Below are 23,107 nucleotides of genomic sequence, written 5' to 3'. Positions count from 1 at the left end.
AAGCGCACGGCAGCGGCCTCTTCGTTCCCGATAAGACCCTAAACCCATTATTTATGAAATGATTCATTATTATTTGGCTGTCGTAGGCTATATAGGCTTGTGGAGGGCAAAGCATAAACAGATATGGATGCAGCTCCAGTAACTACAACGTTGCGAGGAATAGGCTCAAGGTTCAGCGAGGTGGTTACATGTTTCTGATCCAATTTTTTTCCCTGGAAAACAAACAAATATGTATTTAAGGTATAATATGTTTATCTTTGTCGTGCATTAGGCTTAAGGGCATATCAACATTAGGAAAAAATAACCCTATAATTTATAGAGTAAGCCTGATAATAATAGCCATATAATAATAATAGCCTAATAATCATAATGATAATCATTATAGTAATATACATTTCAGTTGAATGTAGGTCTAATCTCTATTCTATTCGTTAATAAACAACAATACTTTGCTACATTTCTTAATGTACAAATGGATTCAATATCAAAGGACTTCTGATAGGCCTAGTGTCATTGTTTTTATGTAGCCTATGTATGGAGTGGCCAGGCCTGGGATTCATGGCAAATTTAGCGGGGTTCCCCCGGGGGAGACACGGGTGGGAGAGATAAACCCATATCAGCCCCATTCGTCGGATTAGTGAACGGAGAAATCAGCAGTGAAGCGCCATCACCATCACTGGATGACATATAAGGGGTTTCTCGTTTGGGCAAAAGTCCGACCTATGTCCTCTATCCTCTGTCCTCTCTCCTCTAATACCAGGAAACCGATAAGTGGTCGAGGAGTGTGTCAATTCATTAGTAGGCAAACGGAAGACAGCCCTCCCCTCTTCGATAGCCTCTTTTTGGCAAGGATGTACAAGCCTATACTACTGTGGAAGAGTTTCGATACTGCATAGTGTTAGGGCAAAAATCAAAATGTGCACCCCTTGAGGTCCGAGTTTGTAAAACGCTGGCTTAAGGGCTTCCGTAGAATAGAGGTGGATATAGGCTTATTACTTAACTAGGCCTAGGCTAAAACACTTGGCCAATAATATATGTGTATTCTACAAAGACGTGTTGAGAGACATTTAATATTCAGAAACCTTGATAAGTTCAAACTGCGGAGAAAACCTCATCGGCTAAAGTTAAACAGAACACCTGGAGACACCTGAGTCACTTCCACTGATAATTCCTTCCTCTGTGTTAGCGACTTGTAAAGTTGACTGTCACGACCGAAATAATATCACGTGCTTTTAGATCACTGGTCACAAGCGTCCTACTGGTGAAGCAGACTGAGAGCGCTGTTGCTACAAAAAGAGAAAAACAAACAGCCTATTTCCCAACTAATTTCATTCAAGTCAATAAAATGATTGCAGAATGAGACACTGCCACACAAAACAAATAAGAATAACATAAAAGGCTGAAGTGTTGAATAACTTTTGAGAATCGTTTTTACCACATTGGTAGTAGACCTACTATGAATGAGCTTTTTCGACAAACTTTGCAATTTGATTCCTTCATGTTATGACAAGGTAGGCTTTGTGGTGGGTAAAGGTAGACTAGTGGGTTGCACAGAAATTGTGTAAATTCCAAAATATAAGGCCCTAATTGTGCATATAGCAAGTGCAAGTTAAGGCAACTGGCAATTAATAATAAACAGATGTCATTTTCACCTTTGACACAATAGGCTATTTATTGTGAAACGCACAATAATCATTATACAGTCTTTATTTACAGTGCCTTCGAAAAGAATTCACACCCCAGAAAGAAATCACACCCCTTTTCCACATTTTGTTGTGTTACAGCCTTAATTTAAAATTGGTTAAATTGAGATTTGGTGTCACTGGCCTACACACAATACACCATAATGTGAAAGTGGAATTATGTTTGTAGACATTTTTACAAATTCACAAAAAATGTAAAGCTGAAATGTCTTGAGTCAATAAGTATTCAATCCCTTTGTTATGGCAAGCCTACATAAGTTCAGGAGTAAAAATGTGCTTAACAAGTCACATAATAAGTCGCATGGACTCACTCTGTGTGCAATAGCATTTAACATTATTTTTGAATTATTTTTGAATGACTACCTCATCTCTGTACCCCCACACAATTATCTGTTAGGTCCCTCAGTCGAGCAATGCATTTCAAACACAAATTCAACCACAAATTTCAGGTAGGTTTTCAAATGCCTTGCAAAGAAGGGCACCTAATGGTAGATGGGTAAAAAAAAAGCCTTTTGAGCCCTTTGAGCATGTTGAAGTTATTAATTACACTTTGGATGGTGTGTCAATACACCCAGTCACTACAAATATACAGGCGTCCTTTCTTACTCAGATGCCGGAGAGGAAGGAAACCGCTCAGGGATTTCACCATGAGACCAAGGGTGACTTTAAAACAGTTACAGAGTTTAATGGCTGTGTTAGGAGAAAACTGAGGATGGATACACGACATTGTAGTTACTCCACAATACTGACCTAATTGAGAGTGAAAAGAAGGAAGCCTTTACAGAATAAACATATTCCAAAACATGCATCCTTTTTTGCATTAAGGCACTAATGCAAAACTGCCCAAAAAATGTTGCAAAGAAATTAACTTTATGTCCTGAATACAAAGTGTTATGTTTGGGAAAAATCCAATACAACACATCACTTTATATTTTCTAGGATAGTGGTGGCTGCATCATGTTATGGGTATGCTTGTCATAGGCAAGGACTAGGGAGTAAAAAAATAAAAAAAAATGGAATAGAGCTAAGCACAGGCAAAATCCTAGAGGAAAACCTGGTTCAGTCTGCTTTCCAACAGACACTGGGAGACAAATTCCCCTTTCAGCAGGACAATAACCTAAACCAACAATACACTTACCAAGTTGCTTACCAAGGCAACAGTGAATGTTCCTGGGTGGCCTAGTTACAGTTTTGACTTAAATCTACTTAAAAATTATTGGCAAAACTTGAAAATGTCTAGCAACCAACTTGACAGAGCTTGAATATTTTTTTTAAAGAATAATGTGCAAATATTGTACAATGCAGGTGTGCAAAGCTCTTAGAGACTTACTCAGAAAGATTCACAGCTGTAATCAATACCAAAGGTGATTCTAACATATATTGACTCAGGGTTGTGAATACTTACGTAAATAAGATATTTCTGTATTTCAATTTCAATAAATTAGCAACATTTCTAAAAACATGATTTCACTTTGTCATGATGGGGTATTGTGTGTAGATGGGTGAGAAAATAAAATCAATAAAAACCATTTGGAATTTAGGCTGCAGCAACAACATGTGGAATAAGTCAAGAGGTATGAATACTTTCTGAAGGCACTGTAGATCATCTCACTTGCATCTTCAGTGCAACATTCTCTTTATACTTAGTTTTATCTGTTTTGATTCACAAACATTTGCCTGAATCTGCAAAGATTAGGCCTAATAATAGAAAATGAGATGTATTATGTCCTTCCTTTTGTTCTCCCTGAGTTAAAAATATCTCTTTAGGTCTATTTCCATTCTCAAGTTTTCATCATGACATCATCATGGCGCAGTATCCAGTGTGTTTTTTCATTGAAATGGATAATGGAATATTCCATTGCTCAGCGATGGTTCCGACGGTGCGGCAGGACACGGATAGAGGCAGTGCTGTCACGGGTCATGAGGCGTGTTACCAGATCCAGGGTCAGTCCAGCCACTGTCTCCCCGTTCACCTCCAGAATCTCATCCCCAACACCAAGGAGCCCAGAGTACAGGCCCTCCTCAGTACCATCCCCTACCTGCTCCACGTACACACCTGAGACAAGAGAGAGGGGTGGGGGAAGGACCGAGAGGGCGATAGAAAGAGAGAGAGATGGGGAGGGAGGGAGGGCACAATAGGTAATGGTGCAAACACTAAGAATATGTCAATTTAAAATCATTAAATAGTATGTCATTACACACTCGGGTAAAATGCCCTCTAAAACACCCACCTAAAATCCCTGCCATTAGGTTTTTATTGAATATACAGTGCATTCGGAAAGTATTCAGACCCCTTGACTTTTTCCACACTTTGTTATGTTACAGCCTTATACTAAAATGGATCAAATCGTTTTTCCCCCTCATCAATCTACACACATTACCCCATAATGACAAAGCAAAAACAGGTTTTTAGACATTTTTGTTAATTAATATACAGTACCAGTCAAAAGGTTGGACACACCTACTCATTCACGAGTTTTTCTTTATTTGTACTATTTTCTACATTGTAGAATAATAGTGAAGACATTAAAACTCTGAAATAACACATATGGAATCAATCATGTAGTAACCTAAAAAGTGTTAAACAAATCAAAATATATTTTATATTTGAGATTCTTCAAAGTAGCCAACCTTTGCCTTGATGACTGCTTTGCACACGCTTGGCATTCTCTCAACCAGCTTCATGAGGTAGTCACCTGGAACTGTCTCTCATGAGGACCGCCACAGGAAAAGAAGACCCAGTTACCTCTGCTGCAGAGGATAAGTTCATTAGAGTTACCAGCCTCAGAAATTGCAGCTCAAATAAATGCTTCACAGAGTTCAAGTAACAGACACATCTCAACATCAACTGTTCAGAGCAGACTGCGTGAATCAGGCATTCAAGGTCGAAATGCTGCAAAGAAACCATTACTAAAGGACACCAATATGAAGAAGATACTTTCTTGGGCAAAGAAACATGAGCAATGGACATTAGAAATCTGTCCTTTGGTCTGATGAGTCCAAATTTGAGATTTTTGGTTCCAACCGCCGTGTCTTTGTGAGACGCAGAGTAGGTGAATGGATGATCTCCGTATGTGTGGTTCCCACCATGAAGCATGGAGGAGGAGGTGTAATGGTGTGGGGGTGCTTTGCTGGTGACACTGTCTGTGATTTATTTAGAATTCAAGGCACACTTAACCAGCATGGCTACCACAGCATTCCTCAGCAATACGCCAACCTCAGGTTGGATGGAGAGCATCGCGGCACAGCTATTTTCAGGTCTCTCCAGAGATGTTCAATCGGATTAAAGTCCGGGCTCGGGCATTCAGACGCTTGTCCTGAAGCCACTTCTGTGTTGTCTTGGCTGTGTGCTAGGATCGTTGTCCTTTTGGAAGGTGAACAGTCGCCCCAGTCTGAGGTCCTGAGCGCTCTGGTGCAGGTTTTCATCAAGGATCTCTCAGTACTTTGCTCCGGTCATCTTTCCCTCAATCCTGACTAGTCTCCCAGTCCCTGCCACTGAAAAACATCCCCACAGCATGATGCTGCCCCCACCATGGTTCACCGTAGGGATGGTGCCAGGTTTTCTCCAGATGTGACGCTTGGCATTCAGGCCAAAGAGTTCAATCTTGGTTTCATCAGACCAGAGAATCTTGTTTCTCATAGTCTGAGAGTCCTTTAGGTGCCTTTTGGCAAACTGCAAGTGGGCTGTCATGTGCCTTTTACTGAGGAGTGGCTTCTGTCTGGCCACTCTACCATAAAGGCCTGATTGGTAGAGTGCTGCAGAGATGGTTGTCCTTCTGGAAGGTTCTCCCATCTCCACAGAGTAACTCTGGAGCTCTGTCAGAGTGACCATCGGATTCTTGGTCACCTCTCTGACAAAGGCCCTTCTCCCCCGATTGCTCAGTTTGGCCGGGCTGCCAGCTCTAGGAAGAGTCTTGGTGGTTCCAAACTTCTTCAATTTAAAAATGATGGAGGCCACTGTGTTCTTGGGGACCTTCAATGCTGCAGACCTTTTTTGGTACCCTTCCCCAGATCTGTACCTCGACAGAATCCTGTCTTGGAGCTCTACGGACAATTCCTTGGTTTTTGCTCTGACATGCACTGTCAACTGTGGGACCTTACAATAGAAAGGTGTGTGCCTTTCCAAATCATGTCGAATCAATTGAATTAACCACAGGTGAACTCCAATCAAGTTGTAGAAACATCTCAAGGATGATCAATGGAAAGAGGATGCACCTGAGCTCAATTTCAAGTCTCATAGCAAAGGGTCTGAATACTTATGTAAATAAGGTATTTCTGTTATATATTATTTAATACATTTACAAAAATGGGGTATTGTGTGTAGATTGATAAGGAACACTGTAGTATGTATGTAATTCATTTTAGAATAAGGCTGTAATGTAACAAAATGTCGAAAAATTGAAGGAGTCTGAATACTTTCCGAATGCACTGTACACCCTCACATCCACAACACTAAAATGTAGGCTACATCTAATGGAACCCAGTTATACAGTAATAGTGCTTTAATATACCTGTGACCGGTCGACCTTTGCCTCGAGAGATGACGAACCCAAAAGGGCCGTTAGGGGGTCTGGTGAGCTCCAACCAGAGGGTCCCATCAGGGAAGGCCTGGACGACCCTACCCATTGGACCCATGGGACGCACCACCCGAGGGGCTAACATATCTTCCACGCTCAGGGCTCTCTGGATCATCCTGTAGAGATAGTATATAGAGACATTTCAGTGAAATGTAGTGGGGGTAATTTACCTTCATGAGAAATTAGTGGCAGTTGGTCAGTTTCCTATTGGAAATGGGATCTTACAATAATCTAGCTATATTGTTTTTATATACGTAAGGCATTTTGCCAAGTCAAACATTGCTTAGTGTAAATACGGTCTAGATGACATCACTTCAAGAGCTTTTGGAAAGATGCCTGGATTTGTAGTGTTGTGTCAATAAGGATTACATTATTCACGGTCCTAGTATTTATGTTCCTTATGGTGTCCTGAAATTTGTTGATTGGAATGACATTTCTGTTCCATGACACTTTTTTTTTACCGCTTGAACAATCGGAAAATACAGAGTACTTTTGGCAGTGCTGGTTGATTTAGAGCCTAGACACAATGAGAAATAATTTTTTTCCCTTCTCTCTCTGCGCGCACCGACGCACAAACGCACACGCACACACAAACGCACACACAAATGCACACGCACACACACACACACAGTACCTGGGTGCCAGGCTGTTAGGCACGGACACCTCTCCCAGAATGGTAGAACGCTCCACTCTCCTCTCCAGACTCTGCACAGAGGAGGCTTTCCGAAGCTGGGCCAGTGGGGACACCTGGTGACAGAGAAGGACATTTGTATTTATTAGGGACATTGCAACAGGTGTCATCATCTGTGCAGTTGATGTTGTCTCCTGAGTCCTGACATTCACAGACAGAGGCGATGTCTGAATACCTAACTTTCCTTCTAAACAGTAAGCATTTTGTGGCTTTCAAAAATAGAAAATTCAATATGCTTTAAATGCCAGGATGTCATACTCATTTTGGATTTTCATGTAGTAAAATTTGCTGCACATTGTTGAGGAAGAGAAACGTTTTTCGAGACCCACGTGTGTCTGACAACAGCTGATAATCAGAGAAGGTGAGGCGCTGTACCAAAATGAACGACTGGCGGGAATCAATGCAATTGTGCAATAAAGGATGCATTCCCAGTAAGATGAGCCTAGTACGCTGATATTCATTGCTTACTGCATTCGTTTTTACTAAACAGTATACGTTCTAATTTGTATGTAGTTAGATTAGTAGACATTATGCAGTAGTAGTAGGCAAGACAGATTTCAGGCACAGCCAGAGTCTCTTGTATTTTGAATGTCAGCCATGAAAATTGCATCTCAATATGAAAATGTTAAAGAATGGTGTAAAAGTAAAGTGGCATATGCATTTCTGTTCTTTGACAAATAAGTTAGTGAAAACATTTAACAGAACTGAATTGAACTGAATATAAATAAATGTAACTGAACTGAATTGAACTAGATTGAATAGAACTCAACTGAGCTGAGTAGCTGGTGCTTACTGTGTGCAGGGCCTGTAGTGAGGGGGTCCTCTGCAGACGGGTGTTGGTGTGAGGGCTGTGGGTGGGGCTGGGTGAGGCGGAGCTGGCCCGCGGCGCTGAGATGCTGAGCTGTTCCATGCTGCTGGAGCGCCCTCCCTTCACCAGCCTGCCCACACTGTGCAGCCCGATGGAGGAGAAGAACCGTCGCAGAGATAGCTTGGGTCTGCCGTCCCGCTCTGCCATAGACCTCCTGTACAAGTCACCAACACATACAGACAGAGCAAAACATGTCAGTTGTATGTAAAAAAGCAGGATGTAAGCGTGAACAGTGGTTTATGTTCGATTGAATCTGTCACCTAGGGATTACAACGCATAGTTCAATTCCTGCAAGATATATTACAGAGAAACTGTATGGTGCCAAATGTACTAATGCAATCAACTAATGCAAACCCGTCAGAGAGTTCTTGAAGCTCCCTCTGACAGAACAAACTGTGGAGCTTGAAGTTATGCTTCAGTACCAGGAGGAGGCAGTGTTGCCTCCCTGTCAGATTAAGAATAACACACCATTTAAAGGAACCAGAGCCACATTAAACATATATATGGGTCTGACTTGAATTTGGTGTCAGTGGTGGGATCCATACTGACCGAGCCCCCTCTTGGCCATCCTCCCACTGAGCCTCTGCCTTCAGGTGCTCCGCTCTCAGTAACTCTGCCCTCAGGTCCTCTGCTCGGGACACGCCCAAGCAGCGCAGCGCAGGGCGGCACTCTGGAAGAGCCACCAGCAGATCTCGACTCATGTCTCCGCTCAGCGCCAGACCTGGAAGACATTTTATGTGTGTAACTGAAAGAAGCATTCAGTGAGCACATCACATCAAGTCTACAGTTCCTTCCAACACAATACATTCTATCTACTCACCAGCTCCATCTGCAGCAGTTTCCCAGAGTTCCGCAGGGGGGAGGTCAGGGGTGATCCTTGCAGGGGAGTACCTGAGGGACGACGGTCGGATGCAGGGGACTAAGGCGGCGCTAGGGGGAGACCCTGGTGGGGCAGAGATAGGACCATCCCCATGATGCTCTGTGGTGATGAGGTCATGCTGTGGGCTTCCCCCTGCCCCCTCATCCAGGTTGATGAGGTGATACTGAACCGAGGGCAGGAGCTTTACCACACGCTGCCCACTTACCCTGCTCTTGCAGCCTGACTTCAGAGCTGACTTAATGGGCAGTGGCGGGGTGGGGGCGTCACTATCCTTGGGACTGCTGTTTCCGGAGGCTCCCACCAGAGGGCGGTCCAGAGCTACAGGACTGCCTAGAGCAAAGGTGACGGCTCGCCTGCACACGTTGACCCTGTTTCTGGGATTTGAGTTTCGACGGTGGGCCCACGAGGCACCATAGGGGCCATGTCCCGAGCCGACCCGTTTCAGCCGGCTCTCTCCCTTCCTGCTGCGCCTCCTCAACTTCCCAAAACCGGAGGACTTCTCCCCCACTCCACCCCCGGCCCCGCCCTCTGTATCCTCTCCCAGAATCAGGACCTCACCGAAGGTGACCCCTGCCGCTTTGGGGTGGATGCTGCTGGGCTGATCTGGTTGGGGGATCCCGTCTGATTGGGCTGGGGGGCCCCAGCGAGAGACCTTCCTGCTTTGATTCTCCTCCGCGTTGCCGGACTGGGGAGGAGCAGTCTCTGGTTCGGGTACTGGAGGATCCCTAAGAATGGATCCACAAGCCTCACATTTCCTCAACACCACCACTACCTCCGTTACCTGGGTAGAAGCAGCGTTCGTGAAACCAACGTCCTCCAGTCTTGGAGTAAGGCCTGTAATGCTTATGCTAGACTCCGCCTTCTTTTCCAGAGTGCCCTTGGATTTCTGTCCCGTGGCCCGCCCACGCTCCCTCACCCGATCCAGGTAGCGAGACTCTGCCTCCTTCTCTGATTCATCCTCAAACCGCACCCTCGTGGGTGAGTTACCATACCGACGATTAAGCCCCCCAGGGGAGAGGTCTCTGCTTTGTGGGACCAGGAGCGGACCTGATGAGGGAGGGGCTGTCAGCTCTTCCTTGGGTTTAACAGCCACAGCCTTTTGGACCAGTGCTGAATCAATCCCAGACTGCTGCCTCCTGCTGGATAAAACAGGGAAACACACTAAACACTGTATGTAATAATAATAATAATAATAACTTCATATTCTTACTCACAGCCTGTACATATTTTCATAGTCACAAATACAAGTACTTCTGCTGACACAAATGCATGAAAGCACATGAGTAATCCGTGTATGTGTGTGTTTGAGTGTGTGTGTTTAAGTGTGTGTGTTTGAGTGTGTGTTCTCTCATGAGTGCCAGTATTCCTAATACCATTTGCTGTGAATGTATCCCACTGATATAAGAGGGGATTTCAGGAACAAAATACCCATTACAGAAACATCATGGTGTGTGTCATCAACATGGTTACATAAGTCATACTATATAACACTCCTTGCATCTTTGTGGAACATCCAATCAGAAACCAGAGTTATGATTCTGAAACGATCAGTCATTGGATGTTACATAATGTCAGATTTTTCAATCACACAGAAAGAAAAAGACAGAAAGAGAAATTAAGAACTGAAAGGAGAGAGAGATGTGTGAAGGGGTAGACACACTTATATAGAACGGAATATAAAGACAGACAGACAGACAGACAGACAGACAGACAGACAGACAGACAGACAGACAGACAGACAGACAGACAGACAGACAGACGATCAGGTAGTCAGACAGACAGACAGACAGACAGACAGACAGACAGACAGACAGACAGACAGACAGACAGACAGACAGACAGACAGACAGACAGACAGACGATCAGGTAGTCAGACTAACAGACAGACAGACAGACAGACAGACAGACAGACAGATGATCAGGTAGTCAGACTAATAGGGGGGATAGAGATCAACAGAGTTGCAGATACAGCTGACTTACGGGTTGTATCTCTGGGCAGAATGGGAGCGGCGGGTTTGAGGGCGTTCCCCTTTGGCGTGATTGAAGCGGGCTTTTAACCGAGCCCTCTCCAGCAGGAGCATGGCCTGCTCATGTCTGGGGCTCAGAGGAAGTTCCTCAGGGTTTAAGTGTAAGCTGTCAATCACACAGAGATGGAGGGTGAATTGGAGAGGGAGACATAGAAATAGGGAAGGTGATAGAAATGTCGTACCAATTCTCGACAGGAGAGGGGGTAATCACCCTGCGGGATCGTTTGTTGGGAGAATTTGGGATCAGGGTGGTCTTTGAGCTAGCGATTGAAGCGGTTACATGTTTGTTTATTTATTGTAGATATGGAAATATAGCACACCTTTTAACTTTGTAAGGTGCGTCTTCTGTGACAGCATGGACAGCACCGTTGGGGGCTATCTCCATTTTAAAATACTCAATGTGTTATTATTATACTTCTATGAGTGTATTAGCACCACCTACTGTGGTGGAGTGTGTATTGTCTGAACAGGTATAAAGCTGCTGACCTAGATGGAATTCTGTGATTCTTTGTTAACCCATAGCAAGTACCACCCAGTTGAATACTTCAAAATGGTGAAAGCCCTCAATGGTGCTGCCCTTGCTGGGTGCTGCCCATGCTAAAGCAGGCTTTGGTCCAAGTGTGCCCTCTATCTACCTCTATGATATTGATCCTTCACCATTGAAGAAAGAAGTTGTTCTACCCTTTCCTAAATCCTTGCCGTACACAATTGGTGGTAGCAGTGGGATCCGAACCCAAACGATTGAAATGACTGGAGGGGGAAGAAAGATGGGGGGGTTGAGGTTAGGGGCAACCAGACAGTAGTCCAATATTGCTGTACTATCCATGGCTTGCTGAATTAAACGTCTCTTAGCATATTTCTGATGTGATTAACGAGGTTCATTAAAAAAATTCAGGTCTACAGATAAGGTCAAAGTCCACATTTTGTGTAGCCCTGAAATCATTTGAAATGTATTTTGTCTTGAATCATTTGCCTGCACCACACATCTAGCCTCATAATTACCAGACCAATTACCTTTGCGCTATTTCCCTTGTAGCGAACATTCATGTAAACTTGCGAGATCAGGTGGTTTGCAAAGCTACCACACATCTGGTGCCTTCAGTTGTACCGAGCTGATCCTGCACAGTTACATATCCAGAGAACATTATATGCCCTACGGATAGAGTTAAAGAGAATGGAGCTCTGAACGTCAGTCTTCTACGCTAAGCCTTCTTATGTAATAGCCGATTGGACTGGGGCGTGGTGGCGAGTTTAGCCTCGGTATTGTACTTCATCCCCTGTATTCCAGTTGATCCTATGTTCTATGTGCTTCAGTGGCCAAAATAGTATGATACGCCTGTGGATTATCCCTGTCACCAACACACTCATCCATTCCTGTATGTACGGAGAATGGAGGAAGATTTTGTGTACGCATCCAGCTTAGTTTTGTAATGCTCGTATTTATTATTTATAAAGAAGTTCACTTTATTGGTCAATTGCACACAAGGTCCAATTTAAATTTGACTTCCACTTTTAACCCAACCCCTCCAAAAGACACATATTTACAGTTGAAGTCGGAAGTTAACATACACTTAGTTTGGAGTCATTAAAACTTGTTTTCAACCACTCCACAAATTTCGTTTTAACAAACTATAGTTTTGGCAAGTCGGTTAGGACATCTACTTTGTGCATGACAGAACAAATATTTCCAACAATTGTTTACAGACAGATTATTTCACTTATAATTCACTGTATCACAATTCCAGTGGGTCCGAAGTTTATATACACTAAGTTGACTGTGGCTTTAAACAGCTTGGAAAATTCCAGAAAATGATATCATGGCTTTAGAAGCTTCTGATAGGCTAATTGACATAATTTGAGTCAATTGGAGGTGTACCTGTGGATGTATTTCAAGGCCTACCTTCAAACGCAGGGCCTCTTTGCTTGACATCTTGGGAAAATCAAAAGAAATCAGCCAAGACCTCAGAAAAAAATTGATGACCTCCACAAGTCTCAAATCAAATCAAAGTTTATTTGTCACGTGCACCGAATACAACAGGTGTAGATCTTACAGTGAAATGCTTACTTACAGGCTCTAACCAATAGTGCAAAAAGGTATTAGGTGAACAATAGGTAAGTAAAGAAATAAAAACAACAGTAAAAATACAGGCTATATACAGTAGCGAGGCTATAAAAGTAGCGAGGCTACATACAGACACCGGTTAGTCAGGCTGATTGAGGTAGTATGTACATGTAGATATGGTTAAAGTGACTATGCATATATGATGAACAAAGAGTAGCAGTAGCGTAAAAGAGGGGCTGCGGGAGCAGTGGTTGGTCGGCCCAATTGAGGTAGTATATACATAAGTGTATAGTTATAATGACTATGCATATATGATAAACAGAGAGTAGCAGCAGCATAAAAAGAGGGGTTGGGGGGGGGGGGGGGGGGGGCTCACAATGCAAATAGTCCGGGTAGCCATTTGATTACCTGTTCAGGAGTCTTATGGCTTTGGGGTAAAAACTGTTGAGAAGCCTTTTTGTCCTAGACTTGGCACTCCGGTACCGCTTGCCATGCGGTAGTAGAGAGAACAGTCTATAACTGGGGTGGCTGGGGTCTTTGACAATTTTTAGGGCCTTCCTCTGACACCGCCTGTGTAGAGGTCCTGGATGGCAGGCAGCTTAGCCCCAGTGATGTACTAGGCCGTACGCACTACCCTTTGTAGTGCCTTGCGGTCAGAGGCCGAGCAATTGCCGTACCAGGCAGTGATGCAACCAGTCAGGATGCTCTCGATGTTGCAGCTGTAGAACCTTTTGAGGATCTCAGGACCCATGCCAAATCTTTTTAGTTTCCTGAGGGGGAATAGGCTTTGTCGTGCCCTCTTCACGACTGTATTGGTGTGTTTGGACCATTCTAGTTTGTTGTTGATGTGGACACCAAGGAACTTGAAGCTCTCAACCTGCTCCACTACAGCCCCGTCGATGAGAATGGGGGCGTGCTCGGTCCTCCTTTTCCTGTAGTCCACAATAATCTCCTTAGTCTTGGTTACGTTGAGGGATAGGTTGTTATTCTGGCACCACCCGGCCAGGTCTCTGACCTCCTCCCTATAGGCTGTCTCGTCGTTGTCGGTGATCAGGCCTACCACTGTTGTGTCGTCTGCAAACTTGATGATGGTGTTGGAGTCGTGCCTGGCCATGCAGTCGTGTTGTGGCAAAATGGCTAAAGTGCAACAAAGTCAAGGTATTGGAGTGGCCATCACAAAGCACTGACCTCAATCCCATAGACAATTTGTGGGCAGAACTGAAAAAGTGACAGGGAATTTTTACTAGGATTAAATGTCAGGAATTGTGAAAAACTGAGTTTAAATGTATTTGGCTAAGGTGTATGTAAACTTCCGACTTCAACTGTACATATACAGGTTTTGGATAGGTGCGGGGAGCTGTCACACTGGACGCCCGGGGAGCTGTTGTTGTAGGGGGTTAAGTGCCTTGTTCAAGGGCACAATGGCAGACAATGGCATCTAGCATTTGATTTGTTGCCAGCTCACTTCCTGACAGATTTTCCCAGTAAGGAGCTGGATTTGAAATGGCAACCCTCTGGTTGATGGCCCGCCTCTCTAACCACTAGGCTACCTATCCTCTACTTCCAGTTTCATGGGAGAGGTGTGATCTGATGTTATATGCTATATTAGCATCTTTACGTAGCTTATGTTTCAATCTACAAAACAAATTGGACAGGATAGTTGACTGCTTTACATACAAATAATATTTAGGGGGCAAAAACTATCCCTAAAAAAGGTGGTTCCTCACCTCACACACTTACCACTTTTCTATGTAGACAGACACTAGTGTGATATTCCTTACCCGGGAAGTTCAAGCAGCTCCTGTTGTGGAATGGTTAAATCCCACTCATTGTTCCAGGAGGCAGATGCATCTGGAGACACTGAAAACAGAACTTTACCCATTAAAATAAAGCTTTCCAAACCTAGTTCCATGCAATGCAAATGGACCCTCACGCATCACTTGCTACAAATCCAAAGGAACAGTTCGACAAGCTGAGTATTACACAATGCTATTACATTGTTATACAAAACCAATTTCAATTCACATGGTTGAAGTTTGGGGTGGAGATGCTTCAAATGCATTTTATGGCAGGATATGTTGCTCACAGTTAAGCTGTAATGCAAATATAGCAGCAGAAGTGCATTGTTAAAGCATGTATGCAGGTACAAAACTGCCAAGGGCTTTACTCAACCATAATGGTTTCCATAAGCCCCACATCACATCAAAGCCATGGACTGTCCCCAAGTTCATCTCTGATCCTCCTAATGCCTGTCAGATTCATGGGCCTTACATAAACGCCATAACGGCAGGAACAGAGAGGTATTAAAACATTATCATCTGATCATGCCCTGCACTCAGTGCACTGCACTGTAAAAAAAAAAAAATACTGTGGATCAACCGAAAAAATGTACTTCAACTGGTTACAAGTAAATGAGTTAGGCTTTCTCAATTGAAAAATACTACATTTGTTGAAACCAAATATATGATTCAATGACAACTGTTTTATTTGATTATTACCTAACATATATTTCAAGTTACAACCTATTTATTTCAACACTTAACTTACTTTTCCCCTTTGGTTAAACCTAATAAATAACAAATACAAACTAATATTTAATGTAAATACAACCCATGTTTTCACCTTGTTCCAAGTTCACTTTTTAATTTGGAATTACCCAAAGGTATTCAATTGGGTTACAACCATCAAACAGGCAAAGAGTTAATAATGGACTAAGATCGAATCCTATTACACCAGGTCTGACGCTCTTCAGATGTGGCAGGGCTTTTAAAACTATCACGTATTACAAAGGGAAACCCAGCCGAGATCTGACCATTGAAACGAGCCTACCAGACAAGCTAAATGCCTTCTATGCTCACTTCGAGGGCAAGCAACACTGAACCATGCATGTGAGCAAGACAAGCAACACTGAACCTCAATGTGAGCAAGACAAGCAACACTGAACCTCAATGTGAGCAAGACAAGCAACACTGAACCTCAATGTGAGCAAGACAAGCAACACTGAACCTCAATGTGAGCAAGACAAGCAACACTGAACCTCAATGTGAGCAAGACAAAGGAGCTGATCGTGGACTACAGGAAAAGGCGGGCCGAACAGGCCCCCATTAACATCGACGGGGCTGTACTGGAGCGAGTCGAGAGTTTCAAGTGCCTTGGTGTCCACATCACCAACGAACTATCATGGTCCAAACATACCAAGACAGTCGTGAAGAGGGCACGACAAAACCTTTTCCCCCTCAGGAGACTGAAAAGATTTGACATGGGCCCCCAGATCCTCAAAAGGTTCTACAGCTGCACTATCAAGAGCATCCTGAACGATATCATCACCACCTGCTATGGCAACTGCTTGGCATCTGACCGTAAGGCGCTACAGAGGGTAGTGCGAACGGCCCAGTACATCACTGGGGTCGAACTCCCTGCCATCCAGGACCTCTATACCAGGCAGTGTCAGAGGATGAATTGTCAAAAAATTATCAAAGACTCCAGCCACCCAAGTCATAGACTGTTCTCTCTGCTACCGCACAGCAAACGGTACCCTTTTTGCACTAACTCTTTTTGACTCTACGCACACACACTGGACTCACACACACACACGCACATACTTACAACGACACTCCAACACATACACACACTGCTGCTACTGTCCATTATCTATCCTGTTGCCTAGTCACTTTACCCCTACCTATATGTACATATCTACCTCAATTTCCTCCTACCCCTGCACATCAACTCAGTCCTGGTACTGTATATAGCCAAGCTATCATTGCTCATTGTGTATTTATTCTTTGTGTTACTTTTAATTAAATTTGTATTATATTTTTTATAGTATTCTACATTGTTGGGAAGGGCCCGTAAGCATTTCACTGTTAGTCTACACCTGTTGTTTACGAAGCATGTGACAATAAAAACTTGATTTGAAGCAATCAGAATCAATTTCTTGTAAATCAAGAAATTAAGTTGGTTCAATAACTTTAAATAATGTTTCCAAACATAGTCTTTTCACAAGACGCCCATATTTAGTAGCCTCAATCAAGCATTGTCTACCTTAACATTGTAACCTTATCTGGCTCTTTAGTATCAGATGTACTTATGCAAGTATCACTACAAATGTAGGTGAATACACATTTTTGGTTGAATAACAAATACTATAGACCACATTAACTGGAATGACATTCATTCTCACGGGTGGGCAAAAAGAACAAACTGAAAGCCTCACCCCCAATATGCCATGCCTCCAACTCTTCTGATAGGCTGCTGCTGCTACATTGCTCCCCACCACTATTCAATGTGAAAGCGCATGAGGTGTTGAAAGCAATTTAGAAGCTTTTATTCAATTCAAAAAATCACATTGAGCTGTCAAATTTGTTATTTGATTTCAGTCAAATTGAATAGAATAGGTTGAACTAGCCAAAGCGTAACACACACACAGCGCTAAAAATAGCTACACAACACCAGCACATCTGTTCCTCTAAGTGCTCCTGATGGTGGGAGGTGCTGACAGAAATAGAATGCATAGCTCTGTATCTGTATCTCATGGTCAATTTACAGTAATTCATCTGACACATGATCACAGTTGTAAGCACACATTGATATGCTTTATAATTCCTGAATTTAACAATCAATTACGCCTGGTTTGCTTACGAAACAATTGTTATCTAATTTAAAAGGAGGTGCATGTAAAACGTGCAACTAAGCCCTCCTCCCCAACCCTATCATGATTGAGCAAAATATTTGTGTTCCAAAGTGTGATTTGTTTACCTCCCATTCTCTTGATGGACACTTTGTCCCACAGCACATGTTCTACCATGTTCTTAAACCATGAGAGGCCCAGAATGGGATACTTTGGCTGCATTTACACAGGCAGCCCAATTCTGATTTTTTCTCTCACTAATTGGTCTTTTGACCAACAAGATCAGATCTGAAAAACATTCTGATGTGAAAAGATCTGATATGATTTGTCAAAAGACCAATTAGTGGAAAAAAATATTGGTCTGCCTTTGTAAATGCAGCCATGGTAAATATGATTATTTTTTTTATTGAATTTACCTCTCGAAGACTTGTTTAACAACAAGGTGTACCAAGATGTATTTTCTAAACTGGAACTTCATACCATCTCTCTTGTCTATCTGGTCAACACAGAGGTACGGGATGTCCACGCTGCCTTTCTCCTCGACTCTCTTGGTGTTCCTTCGTCTGTTCACTGACCGCCCTCTGGCTCTCTGGTTGGCCTCCACTGTATCCCCCAGCGAAAGCGTCCCTTCCTGCGAGTACACACTTTCCCAGCTCTCCGCCCTCCACAGCCCCCCCACGGGATCCATAGGCTCCTTCGCTTCTTTCTTATCACACCTCTCCAGGTAGCAGTCCAGGCTGTCCGAACGCAGCATGTTCCAACACCCTTCACTCTCGTCCCTGTCCTCATCTACAGAATCCACAGAAGCCAGTCTTGACTTACTCTGGGGCCCTGAAAGGGTGGCATGTGCAGGGGGTTCGTCCTTCAGACGTACAAATGACGAGAGTATGGGCATTGTAGTCTGAGTGCCCACAGTAGACTGAGTGCTCACCCTATTCAGAATCAGAGTCTCTGGGCGTGCTACCCTCCAGAATCCTTTAGGAGGTGCCCAGTGTCTGTGAGAGGAGGAAGAAGAGGTGGAGGAGGATGCGGGAGCGGGCTTTGAAGAAGGAGGGTGGTCCTCCTTGGTTGCGCCGGTGCTGTCTGACTGGATGTTCTCCAAGCTCTCCAAGCTGGCCCCCTCCCCCAAACCGCGAGGCTGCCCCGGCACACTCCCAGCTGGGCCTCCCCTCTCCCCCTTCTCTGCTCCCTTCCCCATGGCACCCCAGCTCTCCTTCTCCCTCTGTGGTTCAGTCGGGTCGGTGTGGAGCTGTACCCTGGCCACCACCTCTTCCTCTACCTCGTCTTCACTACTGCTGGACCTCCTCCTCTGGTCAAAGTGCCGGAAGGGCACAGGCGGTGGCACCTCCCCCCTGCTGCGGCCCTTCTGCTTGGGCAGGGCCTGGAATGAGACAGGTCCCTCTACCTGGAGCTCTGAGGCCATATTGTCCTCCCTCACCCTCTCCCTCTTTCTCTCTTTCCCTCCGGTTCTCTGGGAGAGATTATTCACCTTGGACTGCAGGGAATAGACGGCAGAGCCTGAAGGAGGGAGGGGGGGAGGGGAAAGCGAGGGAGAGGAGGGAGAGAGTGTGCTGGGCTTGGGGACAAGACTCAGGATGAGGCCCTGGTCATCAGAGGTTCTTGACCGAAGCGGAGAGCTGGCAGGAGCCAATGTTTGTGTGATATGGACCTCTTCCTCCTCCATTGGCTGGCAAGGCAAAGAGGAAAAGTCTGATTGGAACCTAATGTGGAAAAGGGATCATTGTTTGTTGCCTCTGGTAAAATAGTAACACTAGGCCTAGGATGCCTAAAGTAGTGGATTCAATTCACTTTGTACTCTTTATCCAATGATTACTGCGTAGGATAATCCTTTGGAATGGAAATAGGCCACCAGTGCATGAGAAGTCTGTGTGTGGCTGGCATGTACTGACAATATAAAAGTGTTGTTGTCATCAAAGACATTTGATGAAGAGGTTATAGAAAATAAAATAGGGATTTGGCTACATGTAATTTTATTCTAATAGGCCTACTGAAATCGTTTTCTTTATAATCAGTTGCAGAATGATTAGGCACTGGATTTGTCCAGTTCTGTTACGTGTTAATAAAACTAAGTAAAAGGACAAGAATGATCTATTACTAAGCACCCAACTGTAGGCTATCATCACACATGGATGAATGACCTATTTGACTTTGAAAGAATTCCCCTGACATTTCAATTGAACCAAACAGGATAATAACACACTATCACAAAATGATTTAAAAGTGACAAAAAATACATGGTATTAATGACAGGACAAAAACACATCATGACAAGGTCAATCATTTACCTGGAAAGATCTTGGTGATATCTTATTTAGATGCAATTCACCACAGTTGAAGAAACTCACGTTCCGTGCCGACTTAAATTGGACAGGCACAACGACCCACAGCTAAACCTGCGCTCTGTGGCACAAGCTTGAGCGTAATGGACTAAACTCCAGTATCAGAAACTTCCTTCACCATAGAGTGGAGTTTAGTCGGCTAGCTTGAGCGCATCCTCTGACCCGACTGACTAGCTGTCGGAAACATTTGTCATAAAAAGTAAAGTAACTTTCTCCTGTGTTGTTGTTCTCCGTTTTATTCTGCACTGTTATGGTTTGACGGCAGCCAGCCCAGCTTCAGACGGAGTGAGTCCACGAGCGGACGGTGACCTGCTCCCAGTGAGCGAACAGGCGGTCTCTCAATATTCATGATTGGTCCGTTAATCCCTTCAGAAATCAGACGGATTAGACAAAAATGGAAATACAAAATACGTGTTTTCATTTCACCCTGGCTGACTGAAGCTATCCGTTGCGTAAGTGGATGCAATAGCAGGCTACCCACCGCACACACACGGCTGAGTCTGTGCGCTCAGTCACATAAACCATCTGCGCAGGAGCATCTTTGGTGGAACCTCGCCCAACATGATATTATCATCACATTTTTTTGTGGGCTACCCAAAGCTTGCGAACAAAATTTTATGTTGTAATTAAAGGCAAAATGCCTAATTTCAAGCTTGAGTCTGTCACTGTTTGGCTGAGGGGAGAAGCTGGGGAGATGTAGCCTACCAGCTACTACCCTAAAATGAACGGAGCTTTGGATGAAAGAACTGACAGGTCCCTGAGATTGTTTTAAAATGTTTTGGTGATGGAGATATGGGGCAACGTGCCATATCCAGCAAATGTCACAACTGGATGTGACAATGCTGCTCTACCTTTTTACTGTGCACTGGCATTCTCTCACCAACAGGGGGTGGACTCGCTCCTCGTTCAACTCCAAAGTTAGCTAACCGTTGCAAAAACGTTGTGCAACGGAAACCTTTTACCGTGTCCTCTAGGAACCAAACAGAAGCAAACAGAGCAAACGGTGAGGAACCTACCTGAATGTGTCCAATAGAAACTCTCGTTATAGTTGCAAAACGTATGGGAGAAAATTGTTTCCGTTTGCAACAGACAAAACGTTTTGCAACAGAATCAGAGTAATGCATACACCCCAGTTAACACCCTCGAACTGGTCTCAAACTTCGGTAGCAGCCAAGCTGCACAGTCGACATGGCGACCGATTTAATAACGCAATATTTTCCTAAAGACAGATAAATCTTCCAAGTGTTTTGGAATGAGTGAGTAACTTGAGCATGTAATCGAAAAATGTTATGAACAGTTAACAAAGGCATATTTAATTAACTAGCTATTTATTTTGGACGCCTAGTTTCTGAGCTAGCCTAGCGTACTAATGCCAGCAAACATAACTGAGAGCTAGCATTAGCGTCCCAGACAGCTCGCTAAGTACGTAGCAGTACGTTAGCTGGCTAGCTGCAATTTATTTGCCAACATTCTTCAACCTGGTTTAGCGATTTGATTGCCACACCATTAGTAGCTAACGTTAGCTAGTTAAATAATTGATGTTGAGTTAAGTAGACGTCTAAAAAACGAGCTAAATACCAAAACTAAATAGCTAGTTAGATACATAATATTAGATATTGCCACATGCAATTCTGGTTGGTTAGCTTGAACGATTCCCTTGCAGCTAGTCATTTGTTGTACTTGTAACTAATGTAGCTAACTATCTAGTTATATAATTAGTTAGTTTTAAGTACATTCGTACGTTTGATGCATTTGTTGTTTCCATGTCAGTAATGAAACCATCTAACCTTAACTAGCTAACATAACGTCCCATCGCTAACGTTGTTTACCTAGTAACATAGCTAGCCAGTTATCTAACGTTAGCTAGCTAAAGTAACCTTAATTGACGCTCGAATTTAACGCCAAATATGTAGCTACTTGCCAGGTAACTAGCCGTTATGTGATGATAATGTAACGTTGCGTGTTTAACTAGCTAATTGTTATTTTAAATAAACAATATATTGATGTAGCTATATCCTGCATGATCAACTTGTTAGCTAAAACTGTTAGCTAGATCATTCTGCGCAGCATAGCTAGCTAACGTTAAGTTACCTCAAGCACAAACAGTAGTAACTAGCTACGCCTCCTCTTTGTCTACTACTTGCCAGGCCATAGGCTAACAACGCCAGTCGTTGTTTTGTTCGGTTATTTGGCCATGGGTTGCCAGCCATTTATTATTTATCTGAAGACTGAATTTCCTGGCTCTCTGAAAATTATTGAACCATCTAGAACAGATGTAATCAGATAGTTGGTTAAAGCTGACACTGGATGGTGATCATACTAACTAACGTTATTCAGCTTGCCGGTGGATTGTCTTTTAAGCTAACCATTTTGAATTTGTAAGGGCATTGAACTGACCTTATTCAGCTTGCTGGTGGATTGTCTTTTTAGCTAACCGTTTTGAATTTGTAAGGGCATTGAACTGACCTTATTCAGCTTGCTGGTGGATTGTCTTTTTAGCTAACCATTTTGAATTTGTAAGGGCATTGAACTGACCTTATTCAGCTTGCTGGTGGATTGTCTTTTTAGCTAACCGTTTTGAATTTGTAAGGGCATTGAACTGGCCTTATTCAGCTTGCTGGTGGATTGTCTTTTTAGCTAACCGTTTTGAATTTGTAAGGGCGTTGAACTCATTCGCCTGGTGCAGCTAACCAGCATATCTTATTTACTATAGACGTACATTTTTAAGTTAGCCATCATATTGTGCCTGGTATTATTTTAATAATAAAATAATACAAAATATATATATATATATATATATTAGTAACGACCCTGGGTTTATAATATATATATATATATATATATATATATATATATATATATATATATAGGTCAACGTTACTGTCAGTTATCTAATTGGCTATCTAACGAACATAACACTGACTGGCCAAGGGTTTTATCTAACGTTATTTTATTGTTGTAGCTAAATGTAACATTGCTTGCTTGACCTGTGCCAAGAAGATAAATTAGATCCACTATCAGCTCCTGTAGCTTGGGCTGTTTATATTATGTGGCCTGTAGGTATGTCATTTGTTGCCAGCCAAAAATGTAAACAATGTTGGTTTGGGTCATCTGGGGTGTAATCATTAGTCCAAAGTTCAAACAGTTAGAGTTTCTATTGGACAAATTCAGGTGGGTCCCTCCCCATTTGTTTCTGTTTGCTTCCTAGTGAATACACCCCTGATGTATCAAGGTAATTGGCTCAGCTAATGTCATTGTGCATGAGTCACTGTGTCAGTATTATCCACAGGCTATTAACCCACTATGATT

The 23,107-nt window shown here is 43.3% G+C and overlaps 3 protein-coding genes across 4 annotated transcripts in view; 1 reads left to right on the top strand and 2 right to left on the bottom strand.

Annotated features, from left to right (window-relative positions):
• Positions 1 to 3,189: 3,189 nt before the first annotated feature.
• On the bottom strand, positions 3,190 to 11,086 carry LOC120019880. The gene is made up of 7 exons (XM_038963291.1): positions 10,700 to 11,086; positions 8,660 to 9,858; positions 8,389 to 8,560; positions 7,765 to 7,993; positions 6,915 to 7,027; positions 6,215 to 6,396; positions 3,190 to 3,759 (listed from the first exon to the last, which is right to left on the bottom strand). The coding sequence occupies exons 1-7, from the start codon at positions 10,798 to 10,800 to the stop codon at positions 3,566 to 3,568; spliced, it is 2,190 nt and encodes a 729-aa protein (XP_038819219.1). The 5' UTR covers positions 10,801 to 11,086; the 3' UTR covers positions 3,190 to 3,565.
• A 2,995-nt stretch (positions 11,087 to 14,081) lies between these two features.
• On the bottom strand, positions 14,082 to 21,924 carry LOC120020455. 2 transcript variants are annotated; one of them, XM_038964134.1, is made up of 3 exons: positions 19,745 to 21,924; positions 17,919 to 19,159; positions 14,082 to 14,668 (listed from the first exon to the last, which is right to left on the bottom strand). In XM_038964134.1, the coding sequence occupies exons 2-3, from the start codon at positions 19,120 to 19,122 to the stop codon at positions 14,586 to 14,588; spliced, it is 1,287 nt and encodes a 428-aa protein (XP_038820062.1). In that variant the 5' UTR covers positions 19,123 to 19,159; positions 19,745 to 21,924; the 3' UTR covers positions 14,082 to 14,585. The 2 variants fall into 2 exon arrangements, with proteins under 2 accessions (XP_038820062.1, XP_038820061.1); XM_038964133.1 differs by having other exon boundaries at positions 17,919 to 19,125.
• Positions 20,922 to 23,107, top strand: part of LOC120020453 (roquin-1-like) — a 25,847-nt gene continuing 23,661 nt past the window's right edge. Inside the window, exon 1 of the mRNA XM_038964132.1 lies at positions 20,922 to 21,054. The gene's annotated coding sequence lies outside the window, so the exon portion shown is untranslated. The remainder of the gene's footprint in view (positions 21,055 to 23,107) is intronic.

Source organism: Salvelinus namaycush, chromosome 25, assembly GCF_016432855.1.
Source record: "Salvelinus namaycush isolate Seneca chromosome 25, SaNama_1.0, whole genome shotgun sequence".
Classification (NCBI taxonomy): domain Eukaryota; kingdom Metazoa; phylum Chordata; class Actinopteri; order Salmoniformes; family Salmonidae; genus Salvelinus; species Salvelinus namaycush.
Note: the sequence above shows the minus strand (reverse complement) of the source record. Positions and strands in the feature narration are given on the sequence as shown.